Raw genomic sequence first — 25,589 nt, 5'->3', positions numbered from 1 at the left:
AGCAATGTGACGCATTTTTTCTCACAAAACTCAACACAATCCAATATTGTACCCGCCCGTGTAAATACAGCATTAGGCCTCAAAACAGGAGAGTATTTTAGAGTAGAAGCCATATGATGGTTTTGAGTCATTATGAACGCAACAATACGTGTGATTTTTTTTTAATTTACATAGTAAAGGGGAAAGGTGGGCTTTTGACGATTTTATTTATTTTTCCTAAAAAGAAAAAAAAATTGTAATACTTGCACTTTTTATTTTTGTCCCAGTAGAGGACTTGATTATCTGCATCTTTTATTCTTCTTCTAATACACTAATATATATCAATATATTAGTGTATTAGAAAGTCCATGAATACCAGCCAGCTAGCAGACCTAGCGGATATATCTAAGCCTCCAGGTGCCATAAAAACCCATCACGGGGTGACAGAGGGGGGTGACTGACCACGGCATGTAAAAGGGTCAAACATTAGGGATCCGTGTTTCTCTCCCCCCCTACCCCCCCCCCCCCCCCGGTTTTAGAGCAAGTGCCTGGCTGTCATCAGCGAGCCAAGACCCATCCCAGGCTACTAATGCAGCGCCATCAAAAGACAGCGCTGTAGAATAAAGCCTACTAACGGCTGCCGTCGTTAAGGTGTTAAACAGAAGTTATGCCAGAAAATTCATGTCAATATATTACAGAAAACACAAAGTGAAAATATGTCTGTCCAGAAATAAAAGCAAAACATGCGTCAATCTCAGAAGGAATAAAAGAAATTGCAAACTTTTCACACAACTTTAATTATAAAAACCTAAATATATCTTCACCAATTGACACTGAGCTGGCTGGACTGGTATTCATTGTATGTAATATATAATTGATTGGTGGAGAAACTTAAGAAAAAGGATCTGGTTTCCTTTATGCTCACTGATACTTTTGGTCTGGGCTACAAACTGCGAAGGTTGGATCGTTTGTTAAAAAAAATGGCAGAACTGCTATATTTGTAGCACAGGACAACATAAGCAGGACATGCAACCTCCATTACAAATACTTTTTCATGATAAAGAAAACTAGACTCTTTCTAAGATTTGTTTCCCAGCTTTGTTACACATTAGGTTGTGCATATGTGAACACTAATATATAACAAACCAAAGAGAACTCTGGGGGCGACTATGCAGCATGTAGCTTTGGCTAAAAATCATTTTTGTAATTGGGCTAAATTAATGATTTTCAATCACTTGGTTTCTGCAGGTTCTATGTATCAGAGTTCTTAGCAAGATGTAGAATGCCCTTCACTAGCAAACCTGCCAGACTGGCTGGATGACGGCTGGGTCCCCAGCCCCTCCTGTGTTCTCCCAAGCCATTTTAAAAATATTGCAACATAGTATATAAGGCTGAAAAAGACATATGTCCATCTAGTTCAGCCTAATACCCCCAAATGTTGATGCAGAGGAAGGCAAAAAATCCCAATGAGTAAGAAGCCAATTCTCCGCATTTAAGGGGAAAAAAAATCCTTCCTGACTCCCATCTGGCAATCGTAATAATCCTCGGATCACAGACCCTTCTGAAGTCATTAGCGACTATAAGATGCAATATTCTTACACTCCATTAAGGCATCCAGACCCCTCTTGAACTCTGTTATACAGTTTGCCATCCCCACATCCTTAGGTAGAGAGTTACAAAATCTCACTGCTCTTACAGTAAAGAACCCCCTTGTATGTTGATGCAGAAACCTTCTTTCCCTTAGACGCAGAGGATGCCCCTTGCTACAGTCCCATTCCTGGGTATAGATGATGGGAGAAATCTCTGTATTTTTATACATTGTTAATAGGTCAGTCGTCTTTTTTCTAGACTAAATAACTGTAATTTTGGTAACCTCTCTGGGTACTGCAGTCCTCCCATTCGATGTATGCAACTTTAGTTGCCTGCCTTTTTACGCACTCAAGCTTTGATATGGCCTTCTTGAGTACCGGAGCCCAAAACTGTTCACAATATTCCATGTGTAGTCGGATCAGTGACTTGTAAAGAGAAAGAATAATGTTCCTGTCATGTGCCCCTAGACCTCTCTTGATGCACCCTATGATCCTATTTGCTCCAGTTAAGCTTACAGTTACTGTATATACGGGCATATAAGACGACTTTTGAACCCCCCAAAATCTGCTTTGAAGTCGGGGGTCGTCTTATACGCCGGTAATACAAAAAAAAAAAAAAAAGAAAGTGTCAAAAAAAAAAAATCATTACTCACCTCCCCCGGCGTTCTGCCGCGCTGCTGCAGGCTGTCGCTCCCTCCTGGTCCCCGGCAGAGCATTGCTTTCTGAATGCGGGGCTTGAAATCCCCGCCTCCAGAAAGCTAATCATCATTGAATGGCTGTGATTATAAAACACAATGATGTCATTGAATGGCTGTGATTGGCTGAAGGCACGTGTGTTTTAGCCAATCACAGCTTTCAATGATGTCATTGAATGGCTGTGATTGGCTGACGGCGTGTGTTAGCCAATCACAGTATTAGCTTTCTAGAGGCGGGGATTTCAAGCCCCGCGTCCAGAAAGCAATGCTCTGCCGGGGACCAGGAGGGAGCGACAGCCTGAAGCAGCGCCGCAGAACGCCGGGGGAGGTGAGTAATGATTTTTTTTTTGCTCCGCTGTATTCCCGGCGTATAAGGTGACTGTTGGGGGGTCGTCTTATACGCCCCGTCGCCTTATACGCCGGAATATACGGTAACTAAAATCCCCAAGTCCTTTTCCATGTCAGTGTTACCCAATGGCTTCCCATTTAGCATGTTCTGGGGACATGTATTTCCTCTGCCCTTGTGCATTACCTTACATTAGCGTTACACCTTATGCCCAAGCCTCCAAATTATCCAGATCCTCTTGTAACCACCTTGCGCCCTTCTCTTGCGTTAATTACTTTGCATATTTTATATCATATGAAGATATTGATATTTTATTGTACACTCCTTCTAGAATACTAGAGCTTAGATGACAGAGCCATCACACAAGTTGTTGACACATTTAACTATAAACAACATTCTGCCGCTTGTTATGAACCATCCTTCTGATAAACAATTATGACACGAAAAGTGACCAGGTCATTCCGACTTACACTTTTTTTGTTAGTGCTTACCCAAAACTCGATTCAGACGTGTATTTTTTAGGATAACTTCACAAAACACTATAAACTATATGAAACAGGTTGTTCAGATTATTATTCATTTTGAGGAAGTAATTGTATTAGTAAAAGTATTGTATTTAAAGGGGTTGTTCTTGAATCTGCTTTCATAACCTCTCCACTGGGACCGCCACTGATCACAAGAATGGAAGTACCATGTCTCGCTTACCTCCACACTGCACCCCTTGTATTAAAGAGGAGCTTGAATAATGTGGTTGCTAACCATGCATACAACTCTATGGAACTGCTAAGATGACCAAGTGTTTGTCCTTGGCTATCTCCAGCAGTCCTATAGAGTTGAATGGAGCAGCAGCACTCAGCCGCCAGTCTATTTAGGCTACTACTTCACTGCCTAGAGTGCAGGGAGTAGATAATGGGAAAGGAGACCACCCCTCCTGGTCTTATGTTCAGTGAGACCCCTACTGATAAGACGTTTAGCACCTATCCTGTGGATAGATAAGTTGACTTTAGCACAACACAATTAATAATATTTTTATATGCAAAGTTAAATCACTGCAAATTATAAAATTTTAATAATTTGGTTTACAACTTTGGTACATAGGTTTACTTTAACTTTCTCTTACCTTGTCTTTATCTTCAACAACATCTGACACAATGTCATCAGGGTCCAATATCCCTCCATCTTTGTATTCTAAGTGATGAATCTTCACCCAATATCCTGGCTCCTGTAAAAACATAAAATAAAATAAATAAGGATATGGTGTTAAATTTTGAATTAAGCTTCATGATAAAAAAATAAAAAATAAAAAAAAAGCTTAAGGCCCAATGTCCATGGGCGGACTTTAACTGCAGAATCCGCACAGGGCACCTGCGAGAACGATCCACAGTTCAAGCCGCCCATAGAGAAACATGGGCGTCCACAGCTGAACTAAAGCATGCAGATGTGTTTTGCATACTTTTTGGTACAGAAAACAAAAATTGCGTCATGCTCAATTTCGGTGCAGTTCCGCACAGAAGGCTTCCATTGAAATCAATGGAAGCCGTCCGATCCGCGATGGAATGGCAGATGGGCTGTGGATCCCGCGGGAAAGCAGGAGTTTTTTTTGTTGTTTTTTTTTTTTTTTAACTCCACTGCACATTTGATATCAGTCTAGCTCATATAGGGTTTTTCTCCAAATAGCAAAAAAATAAATAAAAAAAAAACAAACCCCCCCCCCCACAAATTAATTCATTTTTGACACACATTTTCAAGGGGGGTTTAATGTGTGTTTTACACACATACACACAATAAAACAATCACCAACTATTAAAAGGGAAAACACAGTCCACACAAACACGCCATCAAAGTATAATAAGTGCATAAAGTGATATAAGATGCAGAACAAATGAAAATTGTATACAGAAATAAATGTAATATTTGTTTTACAATCTGTCAATAAACAAAGTTAAAAAAAAAACTATTAATGACCTATCCTGAGGACTGGTCATCAATAGCAAAAGTCAAAAAAATAAATAAAAAAAGGATAATAAGTGGAGTCTGACCACCGATACCCCTAAAAATATCTGGCGGCAGCAACAGCAGGTGGTTTGAGCATCACAACTTCTTCCTATTGTTTTATAGGAGCAGCGCCTCTCGATGTCAGGAACTGCGTCTCGTACAACTATTAGGCTTAACGTATTACAAGTCAGAGCTCTGATAAATGTGGGATGATTGTATGATCAGGATAGAGTTTTATCCTCTGGAAGGAAAGAATGGTTTCCATTCAATGGCCACCAGTATATCTCTAAATTATAAGGTACTGATGAACTAAGTGTTACAGAAAAATATATGACTTTTCAATACACATGTAATAAGATTTAGGGCCTGTTCCCACCTTGTTTTTCCATTTAATTTTCTGCCAGAAAGGATAAAAGTGGTCAACCACGTTCTTTCCTGCACAAAAAGCTTGAAATGAACAAAAACCTGCCGAAACAGAGACATATTGGTCTTCATTTCAGATTTCACCAGCGCATGGTTCTGTCCAGGACTCCCATTTCTCAAGATTTTATAGTAAAACCTCATCAAACCTCTTCACTTAGGAAAAACAAGATGTGAATAGGCCTTTATTTACATAGGACTCTGCAAACCTCTTGTAGGAATTCGGGTCTGCACAAAGCAAACTGTAGGAATAACCAACAAGTAAGCTTCAATATAGAATACATTTCCATGTCATAACGATTTAAAAGTCCTCATTTACAGGTCGGCACCAAATACGGCTCTCAGCATAAGCAAAGATTGATTAAACATATTGAATTTTTCCCTCAGCTAATCTTTTCCTCAAATTTAAAGTGAGAGAGCGGGCATGTGTAAATGAGAGGCTTCTAGCAGGTGTAAAGCGCTGTGATGGCAGGAAGGACAGGTGAAAAAGCCCTCAGAATCCAAAGTTGCATAAAAACCGTTCTATAAATGTGAAGCGGCCTGCTTGCATCCTAACGAGGAGCTCATGTATGGGAAGGAGGGAGGAAAAAAAACCCGATGTAGATACTTTTGTGACATTTGTTAGTACAAAACAGCTAAATTCCTAAGGAATTAATTATATATAATTTTAATATTTGCAATTGGAAAAAAAAGCAACTCTAAACAATTATAGAGTTTCAGAGAAAAGGCAAAACACGGAGTGAACATGTACCCCGATATATATGTTATGGGGTTCATAATCAAACCGCCAAAACCTTTATAACTCTAGACACTACCACAGGAGATTAAAGAGGATTAATAACATTTTAGAATTGGTAAAATTTAAAAAAATATTAAAAAGGAGGAAAAAAACCCCCAAAAAAACCAACTTGATATTACGGTGGGACTGTCCCCCAAGAATCCCTGCTGCAGGGCTGCATTGTATACAGCCAGGGTTTCCTGCTTTAGCTGCTTCTAGTTCCTCTTTGGCTCAAGTTCCATAATATCCCAAAAACGAGATTCAGACAGAAACCCAAAACGAAACCAGAAGCTTTTATTAGTGAAATGGTGGCCAATAAGGTCTCCATCTGATAAGCTTTCCATTCCTTTCTAGCATTTCTGTCAGACAGAACAACAATAGACTATGATATTCTGTATGGCATAAATGCTGGAAAGGAACGGAAAACAAAGGAAGAACACTGGAGCATTAATGAGGTATTCAGGGAATTTTTTATTTTTAAAAAAAAATTGATGACCGATAGAGCTGTCACCCAGGTTTATACAGCAGAGCAGCTCCCATTGAATTCAATAAGAGCTATGCCTGTAACGTCAGCCTAGGCCTTCTGCGCTGCCCACACAGACAGCAGCCCCAGACATCAGCGGGGATCCAAGAGACCGGTCCCCATGGATCATCGATAGAAAAAGTGTAGAGAATCCAAAAATACCCCTTTAATTCAGTCTGAAAAGTCCTATTTTTGGTCCAGAACATTTCCCAAACAATTCAAAATTACACATCATCTCATTAAGAGAGGTTGAAGAGTTTAAGAAAAAAAATTATATACAGTATGTATATCTATCTATCTATCTATCTATCTATCTATCTATCTATATATATATATCTGAAAACAGAAAAACCTTTTTTTTTTTTTTATCTGCCCAGGACAAATTCCAGAGCTGTCTCTACTACCTCTAATAAGGACAGCCAGTAGCTCCACTGCAATGGCCGAGTGTTGGGGAAATGTTGACTTATTGTAGATGGCCACCATTCTGATTGGCAGCCCAAGTAAAAGTAGGATGGTTCTGCTCTGAATTCTGATTTATGACGGGGTCTTTAGATTTCTCCATGGTTGTAAAAATCATAGATAGGTCTCTATATACATGTTCATCATTCACAATATACCCCCGATGGTATATGAGATTAATGCTTGTGCTTTAAAATTAAATAATGCAGAACATATTCTTGTAAATTCATTAAAAGCAAAACACGGCAATTCAGTAAAATACTACCATTATTAACAAATAGTGATTTGTTCCAGATTCAGAAGGGCACTTGAGGTCTTCACACCGGTCTTTAATAGCAGACTCCACTCTTTCTACTACGATCTTTTTACATAAATTCATGGATTCAACCTACTTATAAAAGCACTTGCGCCATTTGTTTCTAAGACATATGAATATACAGGGCAAATCGGGCAGAGTTTCAGAGTTGTGCTGAGAGCGTCCTGTTACAGCATCTGTCATAGCAGAGATGGGAAAACCTGACCAACAGTCGGAAACTGCAGAGCAATTCAACTCAATGTTGCCGGTGTAGCTCTTATTGAAGTAAATGAGATATACGGAACACAGCGCTGGGCTGAAGCGCTCCGCTGCTTTCGTTGGTTGCCGGATGGGTGGCCATTAACTAAGGCAGTGGTTTTCCATCTTGTCTATACAAAGCCAAGAAAGAAATACCCCTTCAAAGAATCAGGTTCCCAAATTAAGTAGAGTGCATCAAGCAGTTATTGTACATTCAGGTCCTTAAAGGAGCATCCAAAGCATATTTCCTTTCATTGTGCCATTCCTCTGTTATCCTTCCTTTAACCTTATTATTAATTTAGGGCGATGGTACAATATACCTACGCCAAAAGGGGTGCATCACTAGACAGTCTACTACTGGTGGTCTTGGTGATATGCTTAAAGGCAGCTGGCCATCTGGCTCAGTTTAATAGCCAAGTGTTAGACGGGTACAGAGATGAGACTGGAAGTCCCTAAAAACCACCCACACCTCTGACCCTACCTACTTGCCTCGCCCTGGCTAAACCCAGGGGGACAACTGGGCGGCGGTCCCTATACTGTCTATGGATAACCTGATACTATAGGGGGAAAAGGAGCACAAAAACTAAGGAAGATACTACCACGGAGAAACACAAACCGCTCAATAAAACTACAGCAAGGGAAAGCAAGGGTTAAAGCACAAGGACTAAGAGGACCAGAGAGACCTAGTTAACCTCACTAGATACAAACACTGGCAATTATCCCTAGCAAAGGGGCGGAGCCAATGACACAATGGTGGGTGGAGGAAGACCACCCACCCACCACTCACATCAGAAAAGGCTCCCAGAGCAGCGCGGCCACCCTAAGGGACCCGGAAGGAAGAACGCCGTGCCTGGACCCCCGCAGCTGGACCGGCGTGCTGCCGAGACCCGTCCCCACTGCTGGTAAGTTTCCTCCTAACACTAAGCCTGTCCCTTCCCTATTACTACTGATGCAGAGCAGGGGTCTCGCTTAACTTTTAAAGTAAAGTAAGCCAACCAGACTTCTTTAACCCTTTGAGGTTCAAGGGAGATATCAGTCCTATAGTTTAACTGCCTACAAATTCGATAGAATCCCGAATAGCTCTTGGCGTGTGTCCAGAGAGACACAGAAGGTGAGGTGCTAGGACCGTTAGATGGGGACTGGAAATCGGAGAATAGGGGTGCATTCAGAAGCAAGGTACATTAGGAAGTTTTAATACTTTACATTTTGACAACTAAAACTTCTTCTCACTGGATAAGCCCTTTACTCATAGCTGGACATTTGCTTTAAGTGGTTTCTGGGGACACTGCATTACAGAACTAGAACATGTAATAGCATGAAACACTAATCTCTATTATGGAAATTAGACCATTAGTTTCAACCACCACAAGTTCTTGTTTCCCCACAAAATATCAGTCTGCTAAACTTTACACAAAACATTTCGGGGAACATTTATGAAAGGTTTTACATGGGAAATGCTGGGCTATGGGGCTAATGCCCACAGCCGGATTTCTGCCACATTTTTTACGCAGCGGAAATCCGCGGCGTTACCCCAGAGCTGAGGAATTTCACCGTGGAATTCCACAGCGTGATACAAACTGCGGCATGTTCTAATTGTCGCGGAATGAGCGCGGCCGGCTTCCATTGTAGCCAATGGAAGCCAGCTGTCACACTATACTTCCGCTGTAGCACAGCGGAAGTATCGCGTGAAAATGCGTCCCCACCCACCACATCATCCGGCACTGCCGGCGCGTCACTCGCTATACTGCGCATGCGCACCGTCTCAAGCCAGGAACAGCGTGGTGGATACGGGAGGAGAGTATGAGGGTTTTGGGGAGCACCATGGCGGACTCCGCTGCGATATTCCGTGTGAGTGGGCCCTAAGTGTGTGCGTTAAATTTTAGTTATACTGTAGAAGCGGAGTGAAAACCATACTAACAGCTTGATAATAAACAACCAATTCCAGGCCAGGACTTTTTCCAGAGAAAACATGTGGAGTGCTTTGTGTACCGCTTGCCAAGGGTGTGCAGAACTGTTGTGTGGTCTGCAGGAATGCAGCACGCACTGCCAAGGTAAAAGGCATGGAGGTGGGACAAGAAAGTATGCTATTTTCAATGAAGGACATTGCCCATCTACTCTATGTAACAAACACATGACAATTTTTGGCTAATATACAGTAACCAGGGGCCACTTGATATCGGAGTTTGACTTTTTCTCTTGTCAAAACTAACTGAAAAACAAAAACAACAAGAAAGTCCAAAATTAATCAGATTGGTTACTTACGGTAACCTTGCTAAGAAGTAAAATTGGCAAGGCTCCCGATTTTCCTTTTATTTAAGTGTGGAAGACTCTCCTTAAACATGATATAAGGTGGTTAATAGCACACCAAAGTCTAAAACATAATAGGATTAAAAAGCAGTGGCTCAGTATCTAAATGTGCCTGAAAATTACTAGAGACTGTGGGCAACCATTAAAATAAAATAAGTATTATAATGTTGTAGTCCTTATCATTATGCTAATTATATTCAAGCAGAGTTTCATGATAAGCCCTGAAGATACTGCATTTAATAATTGTAAAATTCACAGCATTCGGTCAAATTATCCTGTAACACTACCTATAAACGAGCGGAACATGAATTATCAGTATGTATTTAAGCCTCACTGCTGTGAAAGCTGCAGAACAGACACAGCTGACGTAATTTACAAAACTACAAATATAGTTCAGCTCGTCGCTGTAGAAGTGTAGTTAATTGCTGGACAAACCATGTAGAACGGTGGCCAAAATAATGGTGGTGGCAAGTAGTGGTAGTAGCCGCAAGCTTCCTGCTTATTGGAAGTTGGAAACATAAGAACAACTATGTAGAAACACAGACTCTCAGGAAAAACTATATCTATCTTGGAAGCAGGTGGAGAAGGGAGATACACAAATAGTCATTTCCTTTGCAATAGGCCTTAAAAGGTGTTGTCCGGCTATAAGGGTGGTTTCATACCCGCGTTGGGGATTCCGCTTAACTGCTCTGTTCGGGGAGCAGCAAAGGGGAATCTCCGTGGCAGAATGGTTAAGTACCTAGACCCCATTGACTATAGTGGGGTTTGACCGCTTTCCGCCCAGCTGCCCGGCGCTGCTCCAGATCCGATTGCTGCACCCTTCACTGGTGTACTCTATGGCAATTAGGATACCAGTGAAATAATGAAGGGGTTTTGCCCCAAAATGTGTTTTACTATGCTAGTTTATTTAACCAAATAAAATAGAGGTTTTCATTTAATAATTCTAATTTTATGACGGTCTTTGGAGCAGTGCACCAAGTCACCATTTTTTTTTGTTGTTCTGTTGGGCGACTCACACCTGCATTTTCTTCACGCGCGTAAAAAAACAACCCCAAAAAACACAGCATGTCCCTATTTTGGCACATGATACACACCGATATAGGCCATGGGGGTCTAACATACACAGAAAGTAGAATGTTACATGCATATTTGCTGTGTATTACGCCCACGTCACAGCCCTACAAATCTGCTCTGTCAAGGCTCCACTGTGTTCGGCCCATGAGGAACCCTCAGAGTGGGCTCTTATCCCCTGCGGGGCTGACACATTTCTGGATTTATGCACTTCCTGAATTGCTGCCTTGATCCATCTAGCGATGGTGTCTTGATGATGCTTTCCCTTTATTATGTCCCTGAAATTAACAAAATAAATTATCTGATTTCCTAAAGGTTTGTGAGACTCGTAAATATGTCAGGACTGCACGATGGACATCTTCTAGATTGTGTAAACGCCACTCTGTCGTTCTTAAAGTTTTGACAAAAGGAGGGAAAAACTACCTCTTGTTCCATGTGAAATGTGGACACCACCTTAGGAAAAAAGGATAGATCTAGCCTCAACACTATTCGATCTTCCAATACCTTTAAGTTAGGTTCCCTACAAGATAGTGCCCACAACTCACCAATCCGTCTAGCAGTTGTGATGGCTACTAGAAAAGTTACTTTAATAGATAGATTTTTAAGGGATACCGCCTGTATTGGCTCAAAAGGAGGTTCACAGAGACTTCCTAGTACTGCATTAAGGTCCCAAGAGGGGACCGATTTTCTCTCAAAATTCTTAAGTCTATCTGTTCACCCATCTGTTTTCTATCAAACAGACATCGAAAAGGGAACGGAGAGCCGCTACCTGTACTCGCAGGGTTCTAGGGCTAAGACCCTTATCTAGACCCTCTTATGAGAAATCTAGGATCTTCGTATGGTTGGGATTATTTAGATGTGGACTATCTGACCCATAACAGTGGCAATTTTTTTTCCATATCCTAGAATAAATATTGGAGGTAATGTTCTTACGACTCTTCAAGAGTGTGTTTATTACCTTATGTGATAGCCCTTGGTCCCTTAATCTTTGCCACTCAGTATCCAGGCCGTTAGCTTCATCCAAAGAATCTCCTGGCAAAACACTGCACCTTGGGACAAAAGGTCCGTCCTGATTGGCAGCATTATTGAGGTCTGTATCGCCATTGAGGTGATTAGCGAAAACCAAGGCCTCTTTAGCCATGCTGGGGCAATGAAAATAACTGTAGCACGACAGTTCTGTATTTACCGAAGAGATCAGGAAATCAAGCGAAGAGATGGAAAGGCATATGCCAATTCCATATCCCACTCCTGGGATAGTGCGTCCAGAGCCACAGGATTGTCTTGTCCGAAAGGACAAGGTCTTCTTTGGCAAATCTGTTGGAAATCCTATTTTCCGATCTCCTGCCTTCTGCAGGATCTTATCTAATTGTGGACCAAACAGATATCCACATTGAAAGGGGATCAAACACAGCTTGTTCTTTGATATTGTGTCCCCGGTCCAGACTCTAAGCCACACCGCCCACCTGGCGGATTTCCCTATTGCATTTCTGGTAGCAAACCTCACCGACTCCACTGAAGCATCTACCAGGAAAGCTGTAGCCTCTTTAAGCAGAGGAATACATTTCAATATTTCTTCTCGATGTTTTCTGCTTTAAATGAGACTCGAGTTGAGCTAGCCATAGGTACATGCACCTCGCAACAGACATAGCTGCTATATTGGACTCTACTAAAGTGGATGTTCACTCCCAGACTCTTTTAAGGAAGCTCTCAACGTTTCTGTCCATCAGGCCTTTTAATTGCGTTGTGTCCTCAAAGGGTAGGGAAGTCTTTTTAATAAGCTTCGCTAGCTGTATGTCCACCTTTGGCACCATATCACACAAGGTTGTGTCCTCTCATGCGAACAGGAGCCTATCCTTGAACTCCCTAGAAATGGATAGCCTTCTTTTGGCTCTGCCCACTCTTCAGTAATGAGTTGCTTTAAATTTTCTTTTACAGGAAAAAAATCTCCTGCACCCAGACCTGAGACCCCCGAACAGGGGGTTTCCGCCTCAGAATAGTCCATTTCAGACTGTTCGGATGGGGACAACATATAGCCCTGTGTACGGGCCCTTTTAGCCTGCCTGGAAGATCCGGGCTGAGGCTCGGAAACCAGTCTCAACCGTATAGCCTGAACTTTCTCCCTCACCATGAGGCGGATGCCCTCCATTAAGGATTGTTGTTCGTTCTTAACGATTTTTGCCATACAGTCCGTACATATCGGGGGTTTTTTGCATTGTCACCCAATATCTGAGTACACAATGTGCACCTTTCAATTATTTTGTCAGTTTTCATTTTGAATGCTTCCTCCTGTAAATAGAAGCCATTATACCAACATAAATGTGCCATTACTGTTTTTGCTTTGTCCAAGTGGACTATTTACAGTTGGCAAACTCCCCTTGTCACCATCCACACTGTCCATGGCGTTCGGAGGTGATGCAGAGCTTGAATCCAGCAGGAAAAGCTCTCAGGGATTCAAATCTGGTGCCTTTGTTTTGAATTTGGCGCACTGATGCCACCGGAGCGTGCGTATAACATCATCAACCCAGCCAGCTGGATCCCAGAGCAGGGATACTTAGGCATTTGCCGAGGGTCCGCGACCTCCTGACCGCTGGCGGTCTCCCCACCACCCCGGCTCTCCTGAGCGTGCACTGGATCCTGGACTCCTCAGTAAGTAACCCTTCCATCCATCCTCCGGCATGGAGAACTCCCTCTGTGTCCGTTGAGACAGAAACAAACACTGGAGAATGGTGGTGGGAGGTGGCCCCAAGAACTCTCCTCTTCCTGTCCCAATGAGCACAAGAGGGGCAACCTCCATGTTTGCTGTCAGGATGGACGGTATGGTAAAAACGGATTACACTCAGATAACACTTGCATATTAAAAATGTAACAAAACACTAATGTAGAAACACACACTCGTTTTTCCACTGTCTGAAATTGTACTCGCCTGTGTGAATAAGGCCTTAAAGGTTATTTTCTCCGACGGCTTAAGGCACATACTCCACATACTGTGTGCAAGGATGTAATTGACTCAGAGACATTACAGAAATATCTCCTTTCAAAAAGCAATATGGGAATGATTATCTAATAAAGAACCTCCAGTTCTTATAAAAAAAAAGTTATAATTTTCATAAACAAAACTGAAGAAGAATGCAGAAGGAAAAAAAATGGATAAACGGATTATTGTGTGCATGAATAAAACATACTTAGTGTGGGAATATTCTGCAATGAGCCTGTAACCTCTTCGTCAACCTCGCAAGTTCTGACATTCATTACATCACATACAACTTCCATAATTTACCTTATCATGATATGAAAGCGGAGACGTCTCTCGCTCCAGTACAATGCATCCCTCCGGGGTACGATGAGCGGGGAGGGGGAATGGGACTCTTATCTTTCTAGCAAGAAATTACAATTTATACACTTGGGTCAGAGAACAGAATGTCAAGAGTCAGTTTTAACAAACTCACTGTAAGGAAAACCTCGTGGCGCGAATGAAACCTGTACTTGTAAACTTCTGGAATTCTATTAGAATACGGTCAAAAACACTTTACAAAGGAGGCCCTAAACAAATCACTGCTTAACCCCGAGAACAAAACACATTTACACATCCAATGGCATAGTTTAAAGGGAATCTGTCCCCATTGTTTCAACAGTAAAAATAGAAAAATTACATCGCACAAAACTCAAGCATGAAGTGATATATATATATATATTTTTTTTTTTTTTTTGCTCCCATAGGAACGAATGGGTGATTCCGTAACAAATCATCCAAAGACGGGACATGCAGCGATTTTTTTGCTCTGGGATGGTCAACGCGAGCAAAAATTGCTCATGTAAAATGTACCCTCTTAAATCGATCGATCAATCGGACGGCACTCACACAGGAAAATGGTTTGTATAAACACAACCTAAGGTAGTTGCAGTCACGTTGATTATCCCAATGTCTGCTGTATTTATCTCTTCAGTAATTTGGGAGAAACTTGCATTTAATTAGTAGCAGCCACACATAGGACTAGTCCTCCATATTCATGAGCTGCATCTAGCCACGCCCACTCTGCCTTCTGGCCCCTGATTGGCAACTGTCTCTCTATGTACAGTAATAGGCAGACAGCTGTAAATCACTGGCTGGAGGGCGGGTTAGGTGAGGCTAGCTGCAGCTCATGAATATTAGGGACTACTTCCTGCATATGCGGCTACTGATAAAATTCAAGTTCCTCCCAAATTACTAAAGAGGTAAATACAACAGACATATTGCGAGAGTATCCGATTCTCTCAGTACTGCATTTAGCTCCTGCTTACTCTCTGTACTCAGACCAACGACAGAGGAAGAAGTCTCCAGTTTGCTCACTTCTGCTCGCCCCACCACCTGCGCTAGTGACCCTCTTCCCCCACACCTCCTCCGGTCCCTCTCCCAGTGGTTATCTCCCATCTCACTGCCATATTAAACCTCTCTCTGACCTCTGGTATCTTCCTCTCCTCATTCAAACATGCTATCATATCCCCACTGCTAAAGAAACCAACCCTCAACTCGCCCTATGCTGCCAACTACTGACCCATTTTTAACCTCCCCTTCATCTCTAAACTATTAGAATGCCTGGTTTACTTACAAGCTATCTCTCACTCAACTCTCTTCTTGACCCCCCTACTCTCCGGCTTCCGCCATCTACGTTCGACAGAAACCGCCTTTACAAAAAAGTGTCAAACAACCTCTTGACAGTCAGGTCGATGGGTGACTACTCCCAACTGATCCTCCTCGACCCCTCCATAGCGTTTGACACTGCTGACTACCAACTCCTCCTCAGTAGGCTTCGCTCCATCGGCCTAAAGGACACTGCTCTGTCCTGGTTTGCCTCCTACCTATCTGACCGCTCCTTCAGCGTCTCCTTTGCTGGCTCTACCTCCTCTTCCCCTTGCTGATTACTTCAGTTAAAGTAGGGTGATACAAGTAGAATTTAATCGTATATTACACGCAGGATGTATGTGCACAGAATATGCGGTGAATGGATCCAATAAAAAGTACATCGATTTTCACTGACCCATTCACATTTGCATATCTATAACTGCGCATATTACGCACATAAAAAAAGAACAGGAAATTTAAAAAAAAATAACGGAAGACTGTGTATGACAGGCTGCGAGAGATACACCGTTATGCGCAGTCAAAAAAAAAATTGCTGCAATGCGCAGTGAAACACCAACTCACACGGCAGTAAAACACTGTTATACACGCAGCGCTTTACACATACACTTGTGAGCCCGGCATTACACTATTAGTTGTAATGCCAATGATTTCAACTGATTTTTAAAATTGTTTTTTCTTCCATACTGTTTCCAGATTTTTAACTGGGCAAATAGCCCTATTTCTTCAGTTATTAAAAAAAAAAAAAAAAACAACTCACAAAAAAAAAAAAAAAGGAAACTAGCGTATTGGAAGCGAACTGAAAGCTTTTCATTTGCCTTTTTTTTTTATCCTTTGGAAACAACAGATCCACTTATTTCAATTTTAATTCCACTTCTGCGCTTCAAAAACAGAACAGGAAGATGGAATTATAACGGACGGCCTAACTGAAGTGTGAACGCGGCTGGAGCTTCTCTGTAGATAGCAGCAGAACAAAAAACGTACGTCAGAAGTTGTGATTCGAGTTACATTTAGGGGGCCTTCACACTGGCAATAAAATCGTGCAATTTTCGTGCAATGCAAGTGAAATTGAAGGCGCAGAATTGTGAAACCTATGATTTTCAATGGTTTCCTTCACATTTGTGATGTTTTCACTCATGCAATGTGGCGAGGGAAAACAAAAAAATCGCGCCATGTCCTATCTTTCTGCGTTTTGCTTTTTTTTTTCTCTCCCATGTTTCCCTATGGAGCCTGCTTTTTATCACATCACAACGCACGAACTTGCGATTTTTGTGCAATGCAATGCTTTTCTCGTTGAAAAATCCCACAAAAAAACGTGCTTAAAAAAAAATCAAAAAAAAAAAAAATCACAAGTGGCAGTGATGTTCTTGCGAGGAAAAGCAAGGCTCACACAAAAATCGTGGGGAAAAAAAGTTGAGATTTTGCCGTGGCGATACCACGATCGCCAGTGTGAAGGGGCCCTAAGTGAGCAATTTTTCCGAAAATCCTGTGCGCAGGTGCCCCAACATGAGCAAGGCAACAAATTTTCTTGATTGTTCTTCAAGTAGTAAAAAGTAAATACAGTAAACCCTTGAGTAGCATTGCTCTTAAAGGAGATGTCCCGAGGCAGCAAGTGGGTCTATACACTTCTGTATGGCCATAATAATGCACTTTGTAATGTACATTGTGCATTAATTATGAGCCATACAGAAGTTATAAAAAGTTTTATACTTACCTGCTCCGTTGCTGGCGTCCTCGTCTCCATGGTGCCGACTAATTTTCGCCCTCCGATGGCCAAATTAGCCGCGCTTGCGCAGTCCGGGTCTTCTCCTCTTCTCTATGGGGCTCCGTGTAGCTCCGTGTAGCTCCGCCCCGTCACGTGCCGATTCCAGCCAATCAGGAGGCTGGAATCGGCAATGGACCGCACAGAAGCCCTGCGGTCCATGAAGACAGAGGATCCCGGCGGCCATCTTCAGCAGGTGAGTATGAAGACGCCGGACCGCCGGGATTCAGGTAAGCGCTGTGCGGGTGGTTTTTTTAACCCCTGCATCGGGGTTGTCTCGCGCCGAACGGGGGGGGGGTTTAAAAAAAAAAAAACCCGTTTCGGCGCGGGACATCTCCTTTAAGTAACACTGTTTTCAACTAAAGTCAATGTGTCAGGACAGCAGTGGTCCCTCAAATAAAGTTGCATTCCTCAGATAGGGGCGCTGACCGCTCCATGACCCCGGGTGCCGCTCAGTTAGCAGATGCACAGCTGATGCTGGTCACTTACTGCTTCTCCTGTATCAGCGCGCGCCTACTCCTCCCCTCCCCTCTCCACAGTGCACAGTGCCGGCTGAACGTTGCTGTGTTTGCCTGCCTCCTGACACAGTACAGCAGCTGAATGCCCAAAGTGCAGGCTGAACGCTGCCTGCCTCCTGAATCCCCACTGTACTGCAAAATGTAAGTACTGTATAGATCAGTACAGTAAAGAAACATTTGCAAATAAATACTGCAGTCCTATGTCAAACCACAGATAACACAGTGATATGTACTGCTATAATGATGTCCCTGCAGTCCTATGTCAAACCACAGATAACACAGTGATATGTACTGCTATAATGATGTCCCTGCAGTCCTATGTCAAACCACAGATAACAGTGATATGTACTGCTATAATGAGGTCCTTGCAGTCCTATGTCAAACCACTGTATGCTAAATGTCCAAAAACCTGTTAAATGTTAATTTATTCTTTACAGTTGTGTTTTATATTCATTCAGTATTGTTATTGTTTTTGGTATTAAAGACTAGAGTTATTCTCTATTAAATAGGGTTTGGTGTGTTTTTTGGAACATCTAGAACCAATTAATTGGATTTACATTAATTCCTATGGTAATAATGTCCTAAACTAACACTGATTTCTACTAAAGTCTATTGCTTCCGGACGGATTAATGATGTTAGCTGAGGTTCTACTGTATGTAAAAGTGTGTTACAACAGAAAGAAAGTTACACATTCTTCATCACAATTCTGCTCTTGTCTAAAAGTTATTTGCGCTGTGTCGCATTCTCTTATGATCGCATGAACGAGAAACCTCAGGCAAAGCATTTCAGGTCACTACCAGTATTTACAGAAGGTGTGACTTGTGGACAGAAAGCATTTAGAGAAGAACGACAAAGGTATTACTGCGCCTGACGTAGAAATATATAATTTACACACACACTATATATATATATATATATATATATATATATATATATATAACTGTATTTGACATAGCTTTTGTAGAGATAAAAATAAAATATAGAAATAAATTTTTTTTAGCTTTTGTAGAGATTATATATTTATGGGAATTCGCAGCATGCTGCCGTTTTGTGCAGGCTACGCATGGCTAGGTTCCATTAAAGTCAAGGGAAGTCGTCCGTCCCACGGCCATTCTGCAATGATCATTACAGAATGACGTGGCTGCCGCGACCATCGCCATAGCAACAGCGCTGCGTCCTCTGTACTGATCATGTGCGCCGGCGCATCGGCCAGCACATCAGCAGCAGAGGAGAAGACAGTGGAGAGGTATGCTGGGGTCACCAGCTGGGCACTGGGTCGAACTCCTCTGTAGGAATACCGCATGTGGGGTCCAACCCACCAGTGTGCAGGCGGCCTAAATCTACAAATCAGAAAATAAAAACATAGAAAAACATATTCCATTTTCTAAATATCTGATTTTATTTAAAAAACATAGGTGATATGTGTATTACCTTTAAGCATAAGGCCTCATCTAAGGCTGCCTGTCCACGGGCGTTGCGACATCCCGCGGCAGATCGCCGCCGCCGGGGAGCAGGAGCCAGCTGATGGATCTCCACGGTGAGCTTTATCTGACAGATAGGCTGACCGTGGAGAATCGCGGCAATTTGCAGCATGCTGCGATTTGCCGGCCATGAGCGGAGAATCGCAATGATTCTCCGCTCGTGGACAGGGGGGGCTGCGCTTTCCATAGCAACGCTATGGAAAGTGTTCACTGCGTTCCCTGCGGCCGGATTATTGCAGCAGGGAACGCAGTAAAAATTCACCCGTGGACAGGAGCCCTAACAGCATATTATACTGCAACATCGCAAATTCATGCATAAAGCAATCACAAAGAAATACAATAGCCCTAAAAGCTTAGAGAGAAAGTAGATGTCAGTCACCAGTGACTGAGAAGGATCACAGTTTACCTCCCAATTAATAGGACTGTACAAGGTCTACTTAGCACCCACATCAAAGAGAAATGAGAGGAGGCATAGAACACCACATAGAATGCCTTTAAAGCCTCCAAATAATGATCAATTAGGGCTGATTCACAAGGGCATATGGGGGCTGGGTATAATGTATGGGGATTTAAAATCTGCAGTGAGTACACATATTACATGCATGTTTACCGTAACTGTATGTTATGCACATAATACGCAGCCCCCATATGCCCATGTGGGTGAGCCCTTGATCCTGCCATTCAGTGTCTAATACCATTTCCAGTGCTCATGTAATCCACAGAACAATTAATGCAGCTATTTATTGGTCAATTAGTGCTATTCACAGTAAAATTAATCCAGCCAGCCACAGAACAATTAATTTGCCATCCAAGGTAATTAGAATTAATGCCTCCAACCACACTAATATTAATTCTGCCACCTACACATGGTACAATTAAATACTACTAACGTGTTTCCCCGAAAATAAGACACCGTCATATTAATTTTTGCCCCAAAAATGGGGGGATTGGGGGGGTGTTTAATACTTACCTAGCAGGCGCTGCGGCAGTCTTACCTAGCAGACTTTCTCCCGGCGCTGCGGCAGTCTTCCCGGTCGTCCTCAGCGCTTAAAGAGCAGGGCTTGATGAGCCAATCATAGCCATTCAGTGAATGATATCATTGAATGGTTGTAATTGGTTCCGGCTGCGGTCCTGAGCCAATCACAGCATTCTCCTGCTGGAGCCAGGGTATTCAACCCACGTTACCAGGAAGGGAATGCTCTTTCAGCGCTGAGGTCGAAAAGGAAGAATGCCGGCGCCTGGAGGGCGTTATCTGCTGGAGGGGTCTGATCGGGCAGGGAGAAGGAGGACTGTGCAGCCGCGGTATATACAGCTGCAGAGTATTCCCGATAATGCATCAGTGCAGTGTTGGACCATGAAAGCAGCGGTCAGGGATCTCTGGATCTATCAGACCCCCCTGTCTCTGGACAATAAGGTGTAAGTGCTTTTCAGCAAGATTTTATCTAGGTGAAACTGCATTTAAGGCAACTCTCTCACATCTTTTTCTTTCCATGATTAATGCGGCGTTTTGAACGCCGCGGTATTTGCAGTATAAACACTCCTATAGATTTCAATGGAACCTCACGCTTTCCAGCACCATGATTTTCGAGCACTGTCTGTTCTATTTTTTTGCGTTTAGCACACCTCATCAATGATGGGACCTGCCTCCGAAAACTAAAGTAAAAAGCACAGCAATTGAAATTGAGGCGCTTTGCCAAGACCATGTGTGAGAGTGGCCTTAGGACTTATTCACACAACCATATGCATAAACACTGCAGGTGTCCAGCAGCTTTTTACCAGTCTTAGTGACGGACCTCTCTCCTGCATAATGTTTGAAAAAATGTGTCCAATCTCACTCAACATGGGAGCTATGCAGGGAAATCTCAATGTCGAATGAGGTCCAACACTGGATTGGAAAGGGTTATGCAATGTGATATAGTGTGCCTTGCGATCAGGGTGGTTTATTTACACTTTGACTTGCTTTACAATGGCTTTAGCTGCGTTAAAATAAGATAACTTTTTTGTTTCAATCATTTTTTATTGTACATTTTCAGTAAACATTAAACAGTGTTACATTATATTGATCTGCAGTTACCATTTTGCTTAAGCGTGGCCACGCTGATTTCTCTTAAATCGTGTATCACGGACTTTTCCTGCAGAATACATTTATTTCTTAAAACAGTAAATACAAAAAATTAAAAAATTAAAAAGGGAAAATACAACTTTGTGGTGCATTAATAAAAGGCATGTATCTGGCTGGGGGGGTAAAAGGTAGGGGAAGATGTTGGGATATGGGGTTAGGGAGGGGATGGAAGTCTTGCTTATGGCTTTTTTGGGTTTCCAAGGGCCCTAAGGGTCTATAGTACCCGTATTCAACCATTTTTCAAAGGGTTTAGACGCTCTCATGGCGATCCACGGTCTCCAGAGATTATAGGACCTTTCGCGGTCTTTTTCTTCCTCTGCTCCCTCTATTTCGTATCTCATAAGAGTATTGAGTTTTTCTGTCCATATAACCCTTGTGGGAGGGGCCGTGGAGCGCCATAAACCCGGGACAGACATCCTGACTGCGAGGATGGCCAATCTCAGGAGATCAGCCTTGATCTTTGCCATGGATCCCGGGAGCATTAATAGTAGGGCCATTTTTGCTGTAAAGGACACAGTTGATCTGGCCATGCTATTGCAGAGGAGTTCACTTTTCCATAGTTCGGCTACTAGTGGACATTCCCACCAGATATGTAGCATTGTTCCCATGCTACTCTGGCATCTCCAACATGTATCGGAGACTTGTGCGTCCATTTGGTGCAGTCTCAACAGTGTCCTGTACCATCGTGACAAGATTTTAAAATTTTGTTCTTGTATTCTGCTATATTTGGTACTTTTGTGGCACATAAGGAAAGCCCTCTTCCAGTCCGTACTGGTGAGCGTTATTCCCATTTCCCTTTCCCACTGTGCCACATAACTGGGTGGGTCACCCTCCACCTCACGGGCCACCAGCAATCTGTATGTCTGCGAGATTCCGTGTGTCACTGGGGATGCTGTCATGCATGCGGTTTCAAACTGGGTCAGCGGTAAGTTGCCACATCCCCTGGGTGTCAGGGACTCCACATACCCTCTCACCTGAAAATATTTTAACCAAGCCCCTGGTGGGGGTCTGGTTCCTTCATAGAAGTCTCTCAGGGGTCTCACTCCTGCCTGTGTGGTTACGTCTCTCACTCGTGGGACCTGGGGGTTTGGTAGTGACAAGACCTGGTTTCCTCTCTCAAAAGCCTGAAACTGAGGGTTGGTTATCAGTGGGGTCAATGGTCCCGGGACTGAGATCAAACCCATTTTCTGGGCAAATGTGCCCCATGCTCTGAGCACTTCCCCTAATTGCGGCGAGATGGAGTTTATCTCTTTCAAATATTGTCTCGGAATCCACGGGACCCCCTGGACCGCTATAGATGCGATATTGTGCTCCAATTCTACCCATAGCTTCATGCTCTTATCTCTTAGGAGAGAGAGCACAAAATTGCCCAGGCTCGCCCTGTAATACAGGGTGAAATCTGGGAGTCCCAGTCCTCCCTGTTCCTTGGGGCGTGTAAGGAGCGTGTGTCTGAGCCGGGGTCTATGGCCCCTCCAGACAAAGTTATTTATTAGCGATCGTATATTAAGCAGGAATCGTCTGTTGAGGTGGACAGGTAGTGTCTGACACAGGTACAGAAATTTCGGCAAAGTGTCCATTTTTACAGCGTTTATTCTGCCTGTCCAAGATATATAAAGTGGGCTCCACTTTTCTACGTCCTCTTTAAGTTTGGCAAGGAAGGGTTGGAAGTTTAAGTCGAAGGTCTGGGCGGGGTTTGCAGGTAGCTGAACTCCAAGATAAAATAAGATAACTTTTTAATTGGTTAAAATAAACTCTCTGTGCCATGCTAGCACAATCAAGGTAACATTTGCTGCATCTGTACCCTTTAAATGCTAACTTTCCCTGCACAGCAATGCTTCCAGCCACCTGATTTGCAGGTTACTACAACACCAACTATTCACTGTTTAAAGCGGTTTTCAAACACTTGGAAAAAGTGGTTAAGGGCTGAGGAGGACCCAGAATAACTAAGGCATACTCACCGGTGAGATGTCCCCCAGGTCCAGTACAGGAGTCCCAATCACAGCCAGTCAGGAACCAAGAAGTTGCTGCAGCGGTCACATGCCATTGATTGTATACCTTCATCGCCCAGCCAGTCACAGACTGATCAGCCAATCAGCAGTGATTGGCTAAGAACACATGACTTATGAAGCTTGTGATTGGCTGAGCACTGGACCCAGGGGACATCTGACTGTTGAGTATGTCTTAAATTTGTTATTCTGTGCCTTTTCCAGACCCTTTTTTCCCAGAAAACCCCCTTTACAAGGGTTGTCTAGTTTAGAAAACCCATTTCCATATACCCCCTTAAAAGATTCTTAGTCAATAGGGAGGAGTCCCCTGTTCGGGATTACCATCTATTAGGGACTTAGAGAGGTTATTAAGAGAATCTCTTGCTTCACAGGCCCTCTCCCGTAATACACAGACAACCCATTCACATTTATGAAGCACTGCTCTTCTTGACACAAATGTTGTGCCTGGTGTGTATTAACCCCTTAACGACCAGCCCATAGTGTTTTTACGTCCTCCCGAAGTGGGCCTTATTCTCTGAGGACGTAAAAACATGCTTCCTGCAGAGAATAATGCCCCTCGGGCTGTGGACGTGACAGCTCCATGCTGTTGGTGTCCGCAGGTAGCTGACAGCATGGAGCTGTCATCCCGGGCTGTTCGGAGCACCCCCCGGCATTGCGATCGGCGCTATGCAATGGATAGCGCCGATCGCAAAAAAGTAAATAAAAGTGCAATAAAAGTTAAAGATTCAGCTGCTCTGATGGATCAGATCCATCAGAGCAGCTGAAATTACTCACCGATGTCCGTCGCACGACTCCCAGCTGTCCCGATGCTCCGGGCGCCGTAGCCGTCCTTCTGCGCATGCGCGCCTGGCGGCATTACGTCAGCCGCATGCGCAGAAGGCCCGGCGGCGCGGGAGACTTAAAATCTCCTGGCTCCCGGCTCCTGTAGATAGCCGGGAGGCAGGAGATGTCAGCGGGGACTGCGGTGAGCGGTCCCCAGTACCGCGATCGCCGTTATCCAATGATAGCGGCGATCGCAAAAAAGTTTAAAAAAAGTGTAAAAAAAGAAAAGTTTCACCTCCCCTCATGGATCGGATCCATGAGGGGAGGTGAAAATACTCACCTCAGGCCCGCCGATGTCCTCCGGCCGGTGTCTGGACCCCCCGCTGGCTTCTGCGATGTGCCGATGCGGCGCGCATGCGCAGAAGCCGGCGAGCCCGGCAAATTCAAAATCTCCCTGCACCCGGCTGTCACAGTTAGCCGAGTGCAGGGAGATATGACTGGGGACCACTGTATGCGGTTTCCAGTCATATGATCACCGTTATCCATCAGATAACGGTAATCATATAAAGTTAAAAAGTAAAAAAAAAAAAAAAAAAAGTTAAAAGTAAAAAAAAGTTTAAAAAGTTAAAGTTTCATCTCCCCTTATGGATCGTATCCGTAAGGGGGGATGAAATTACGTACCCAAGGTCCCGGATTTGTTCCCTGGTGGGATGTTGATCCGCGGATGTTACCCCAGCTTCGGCGCATGCGCCCGTCAGCATGATGGCGGACGCATGCGCAAAAGTGAAAGATTGCCAAAGAAATATAAAATCTCCCTGCTGCTGGCTACAAAAGGTAGCCAAGAGCCTGGAGATGTCACGGGGAGCCGCGGTATGCGGTTACTGGTCACGTGATCGCCGTTATCCAATGCATAATGGCGATCACGTAAAAGTTATTTAAAAAGTGGCAGTTTCATTTCCCCTCACCGATGCGATCGGTGGGGGGAGATGAAACATCTTCTGGGAGGCTTCTGCATTTGAATCCAGATGCGATTATCCTCCATGGACCCTTCCGGCTGCTGCGCATGCGCCCGCCGGCAAAATGCCGGACACATTCGCAGGAGCCGGGAAGCCCAGGAAATTTTAAATCTCCTTGCTCCCAGCGACCAACGGTCGCTGAGTGCTTGGAGCAGTGACCGGTGGCCTCGTTGAGCGGTCCCCGATCACGTGATAAATTAGCGAACTAACATTAGGCCGGTCACACATGACCGGAGAGGAATTACAGGTTCTGCATGCGCTTGATCAGCGGTAATCCACGGATCAATCGCATGCATTGGATTACACAATTCCCCCCAATTAGCGGGTCGGAATTACGTAATCCACTCGCAGAAACAGAACACAGCATGCTATATTTTACCACGAATATCTGCGACCTAGAGCCCTTTGTGCTCTATGACCGCGGATATACTCGCACCCCATATGCAAACACATTGTGTACGGGCTGCGGGTACCCGAGTCATCTCTAAGTGACGGCGCGGGAAATGCAAACAAAAAACTGCCTGTGTGAGTAGGCAGTTATGTGCAGTACATTACGCAACCGTACGCAGGGTCACAGCCGGGCTCACA

At 43.6% G+C, this 25,589-nt stretch overlaps 1 protein-coding gene across 5 annotated transcripts in view; it reads right to left on the bottom strand.

The window, feature by feature from the left end:
* Positions 1-25,589, bottom strand: part of PARD3B (par-3 family cell polarity regulator beta) — a 1,131,600-nt gene that overhangs the window by 1,076,931 nt on the left and 29,080 nt on the right. For all 5 annotated transcript variants that reach the window (XM_066576076.1, XM_066576075.1, XM_066576074.1 and 2 more), the window contains exon 2: positions 3,730-3,831. In XM_066576076.1, the coding sequence (XP_066432173.1) occupies positions 3,730-3,831 (102 nt within the window). The remainder of the gene's footprint in view (positions 1-3,729; positions 3,832-25,589) is intronic.

Source organism: Eleutherodactylus coqui, chromosome 8, assembly GCF_035609145.1.
Source record: "Eleutherodactylus coqui strain aEleCoq1 chromosome 8, aEleCoq1.hap1, whole genome shotgun sequence".
NCBI classification, from domain to species: domain Eukaryota; kingdom Metazoa; phylum Chordata; class Amphibia; order Anura; family Eleutherodactylidae; genus Eleutherodactylus; species Eleutherodactylus coqui.
The sequence above is the reverse complement of the archived record's forward strand: the minus strand, read 5'-3'. Positions and strand labels throughout refer to the sequence as shown.